The 5,000-nt window shown below is 40.1% G+C and overlaps 1 protein-coding gene across 5 annotated transcripts in view; it reads right to left on the bottom strand.

Moving 5' to 3' along the window:
- Window positions 1-5,000, bottom strand: part of pepd (peptidase D) — a 161,275-nt gene that overhangs the window by 136,006 nt on the left and 20,269 nt on the right. For all 5 annotated transcript variants that reach the window (XM_079825836.1, XM_079825839.1, XM_079825840.1 and 2 more), the window contains exon 3: window positions 1,677-1,804. In XM_079825836.1, the coding sequence (XP_079681962.1) occupies window positions 1,677-1,804 (128 nt within the window). The remainder of the gene's footprint in view (window positions 1-1,676; window positions 1,805-5,000) is intronic.

The following is a 5,000-nucleotide window of genomic DNA, read 5'->3' as shown; positions in this document are numbered from 1 at the left end:
CGCTCCGGCATCAAAGAGACGAGCATTTACCGCTGCACCTTTGAAAGAAAGGTTTAAAACACTGTTTGTCCGTTTTCACATTATGAGGAGGATTACAATGCAATGTGGACAGGTTATTTATATCCTTACACTATTGGGACACGCCTCCAAATCACTGAGTTCAGGTGTTCAATCACTCAATGGCCACAGGTGTATTAATCAAGCAGACGCTTCTACACACATCAGTGAGAGAATGGGCCGCTCTCAGGAGCTCAGAGAACTCAAGCGTGGTCTCAAGTCCAAATATTATACTAAATATTCCACGCTCAACTGTTAGTGGTGTTATAACAAAGTGGAAGCGATTGGGAACAACATCAGCTCTTCACAGAGCGGGGTCAGCGCATGCTGAGGGTCACAGAAGTCGCCAGACCTCCAAACTTCTGTGTCCTTCAGATGAGCTCAAGATCAGTGTGTAGAGCTTCATGGAATGGGTTTCCATGACCGAGCCGCTCATCCAAGCCTTACATCACCAAGAGCAATGCAAGACGTGGGATGCAGTGGGGTAAAGCGCGCCGCAACTGAACTCCAGAGCAGTGGAGACGTGTTCTCTGAGTGACCAATCACGCTTCTCTCTGGCAATCTCATGGACGAGTCTGGGTCTTGCAGACTTGCCGGACTGCATTGTGCCAAGTGTAAAGTTTGGTGGAGGGGGGATTATGGGGTGGGTTGTTTTTCAGGGGTTAGTTCCAGTGAAAGGAACTCCCAAGACATTTTGGACAATTTCATGCTCCCAACTTTGTGGGATCAGTTTGGGGACGGCCCCTTCCTGTCCCAGCATGCACCAGTGCACAAAGCGTCTCCATAAAGACATGATGAGCGAGTTTGGTGTGGAGGAACTCGAGTCCTGACCTCAACCCGATAGAACAGCTTTGGGATGAATTAGAGCGGAGACTGAGAGCCAGGCCTTCTCGTCCAACATCTCACAAATGCGGTTCTAGAAGATTCCCCATAAACACACTCCTAAACCTTGAGGAAAGCAGAAGAGCTGAAGCTGTTAGAGATGCAAAGGGTGGGCGACTCCATAAGAATGGGATTAAAGGCAGGCGTCACAACACTTTTGGGAGAAAAAAAATCTGCTCACCAAGGCACCATTTATTTGATCAAAAATATAGTAAAAACAGTAAAAATGTGCAATATTATTACAATTTAAATTTAAAACTGTTGTTTATGGTTATATATTATAAATGTATTCCTGTGATTAAAGCTGAATTTATCATCATTACTCCAGTCTTCAGTGTCACATGATCCTTCAGAAATCATTCTCATATGATTATGTATTATCAGTGTTGAACAGTTGTACCATTTCATATCTTTGTGGACAATATATACAAACGTGTAATTAATTACATCCAAAATAAAACGTGTTTACATAATATACATGTGTGTGTACTGCGTATAATTATTATGCATATATAAGTACACACACATGCATTTAAGATTTTATTTAAAATATATATATATCCTTTAAATAATTTCTTAAATAAAACGGTTAAATCTTTCAAATAAATCACTGAGAGTCTCAGAAATATAACGTTTGCTGACTCCAATCACATCATCATCATCATCATCATCATCATCATCATCATCAGTGATCATGAAAACTACACACATACGCAGAGAACGAGAGAGACACTCACTCGCCCATCCATGTGGCGTAGCTCTCCGGCAGCTTGGGGACAAACAGGATGGATTTCTTGGAGTTCACATCGATGGCGCCGAAGCAATCGGCCTCCGTCACGCCGAAGGTCCAGTGGAAAAACGACTCCTGCAGAACAACACGAGTGACTGAGTGAGCGGTTTAAGAGAAAACTGAACGCCCACCCGAATATACAGCATCAAGAGGCTCATTTCTACACACACACACACACACACACACACGCACGCACACGTGTTTGTATTCCAGAAAGGTCCTGTTCTTCGTGATCCCATTTTTCAAACTTTAGTTAGGGTGTAATGTTGCTGTTAGAGCATAAATAATAACTGTAAAATTATAACGCTCAGAGTTCAATGCCAAGCGAGATATTTTATTTAACAGAAGTTCCCTTTCAAAGCCTACAGTGAAAGGCCGGTTTGGACGACATCCCTGTACTTCCTGCTTTAATGACGTCAATAGAGACAGAGCGGCACGCGTCATAATCTGAAGGCCACGCCCACCGGGGGGGGGAAACAATCAAACCGTCTCCATTGACTTTGCATTGCGTGAAGCGGCCTTTTTGTCATTTCGGACTTATAACAAAAATCTGAACAATGTATAAAAGCGGATATGTGACAAGGTGTACAGCAAATAGGGTTGGGTACCGAAACCCGGTGCCATACCTTTATGACCGGTATGTACCAGACCGAATCTGAACGCAGATTTCGGTGCCTCATTTCGGTGCCACTTAAAATCAAACGTGCTTTCGCGCTTTGGCCGGCGCTGAGCCAGAGACAGACACGCTCAGCGCTCGTCACATATCACAACTATTCAGTGTTTTCATCCACATCATGTTTATTTTAGGTTTCAGACATTTAAATGCTCATAAGTACTAGCAAAAAATACACAATGATGTCTATGGAAGCGGCAAAAACAATCCTTTCAGACAGTTAAGATAACTTGACTAAGTGTTTTATTCACATCAGATACACATTATATAGTGACTATACAGTTTACTCTATTCTTCTCCCAGTTCAGCACGTCACTTACTTTCATGTATTTCGTGAGATGAAGATACATGTATGTGATGTAAATCCGACAGATCCGATTCTCTGAGGCGCAAACTAACGTGGCGCCGCCCATCGCGCAGTATAGATCAACTAACACACATTTACTCACACACATATTTGAAAATCAGAATATCAGATAGTTCATGACATAGTTAGAAAGTTTGTGAATATTTTGATTAAAAAAGAAAAAGCGAAATAAACCCGATACAGCTGAGTGAGCTGTCATACAGCGCTATTGTAGCAGCTGTGTGTCATGTGAGAAGCATGACGCGTCTCCATGGAAACAATAAGGTGATGCGCTCTAAAATATTTAGCCAGAGAATATGGTCATATTTCTGCAAAATAAAGCTAAAGCTTGAAGCTGGTTTGTAGCATACCAAGAATACAGACTACTGCTGTTATTACTGTATTTAGAGTTAAATTAGGCCTATTGTAGTTGGGTTAGGTGGCTTTAGTTTTACTGTGAATTTGTTATGTAAATTGTGTTTTGTATTTATTTATATTTACATATTTAAGTATACTTTAAACTTGTAATAAATTGTTCAATTTAAATAATAATAAAAAAAAATCAATAAAAAGCCATTCTTTAATCTCATCCACCTCGTTTTGTGGCTCTTTTTTTAAAGTATCGGTTCAGGCACCGTTTAGGCACCGGTACCGTTTTAAAAGTATCGGTTTGGCACCGGTTTCGGAAAAAACCCAAACGATACCCAACCCTAACAGCAAACAAGCTAAACAAAACCCAGAAGCAAAAACCCAGAAGTTTTTAGAAGCTGTTGACCCAAAAAACGAGCGTTTAAGTACAAAAAAGTGGATTCAGGCCATTGAGACAGAGCGCGCGGGTCATTACACTGAGAACTACGACGACTAGAGGGGAACGTAATCAGCGACAGTAAATATCAGATATAAAACGGACATTTGGATATTTGACTTAACAGTGACAAAATGTTTCCTGCACACATACACATACTGAGACATACTGAGTGTCAGGATCCCAAAACTGACCCATTCTTCAGCTGAAGCTTCACTTCGTATTGCCTGTATACACTTTTATCTTCTTAAACGCTCGTTTTTTGAGTCGACAGCTTATAAAAACTTATTTCTGAGTTTTTTAGCTTGTTTGCTGTACACCTTGTCACATATCAGCTTTTAGACATTGTTCTGTTTTTTGTTACAAGTCCGAAATAACAATGAGACAGCCTCACGCAATGCAAAGTCAATGGAGAGCGTTGGATTGTTTTCCCCCCCGGTGTGGGCGTGGCCTAAATACGCTCTGTCTCTATGGAACAGTTTGTCGACTAACCTCCGCCCTAGGGATGGGCGATATGGACTTAAAAATGTATCCCGATATTTTCTAGTATTTATTGCGATAACGATATCGATGACGATAAATGTAGTATCATTCCCCATGTTTTTGGATACAAGTGAGAGCTGCATGCATTCTTGAGAGTCTCAGAAAAACAAACAATGATCATCAAATAGGCTCCTATAATATATATATAATTTTTTTTTTAATGTAAAATTCCACACCAGCCTTTTCAGAAATGGAAAAGTTGCAGATATAATTGTCTTCTGTAAAAGTGCAGGTAATGTTTAAATAGTACAACTGTGCTGAAAAACATCACACAATACAAACAATAATAATTCAAATCAATGACAAGTTTTACATGTAAACCGATTCTGTATTTATGCATACACTCATGGTGCAAACAGTGGTAAAAATAGCAGAAACAGCAAAAGTAATTATCCCAAAAATGTCTTCAGATTACAAAAAAGTTGAAAATAATGATTTAATGATAGAACTTCAGTAATTTGAGTTGATAAGATAATAATACCACACATTTTTCTACTAATAAAAATAAACTGCACTAACGAATAATGAGCTTCTGGGTTCATGAATATTAATCACGTTGTCAGCGCTCATTCAAACTGATTTGCTGAAATCAAAACAGGCACAGAAATAGGTGCGCGCCAGCCAATGAGATTCCCGTTTGTGCATTCGCTTCTTCCTGTTCATGAAAGGCTGAATAATTCCAAATAAACGCCATTATTTTACAGGAAAATACAACAAAGGATATTGTTTACATGTAGCACGTCAATTCTGTGTGGTATAAGACTCTCTCGCTCTCTCTTTGAGTGTGTGTGAAACACTGAGCGCTCTCAGTCGCGCGCCTCACACTAGTGTTTAATGTGCGTCATATACACTGCGCATTCATTGAGATGAACTGAAATAGTTTGCTTTACCAATCGATTGAGAC

This window comes from Gobio gobio, assembly GCF_949357685.1.
Source record: "Gobio gobio genome assembly, chromosome: 9".
Taxonomy (NCBI): domain Eukaryota; kingdom Metazoa; phylum Chordata; class Actinopteri; order Cypriniformes; family Gobionidae; genus Gobio; species Gobio gobio.
Note: the sequence above shows the minus strand (reverse complement) of the source record. Positions and strands in the feature narration are given on the sequence as shown.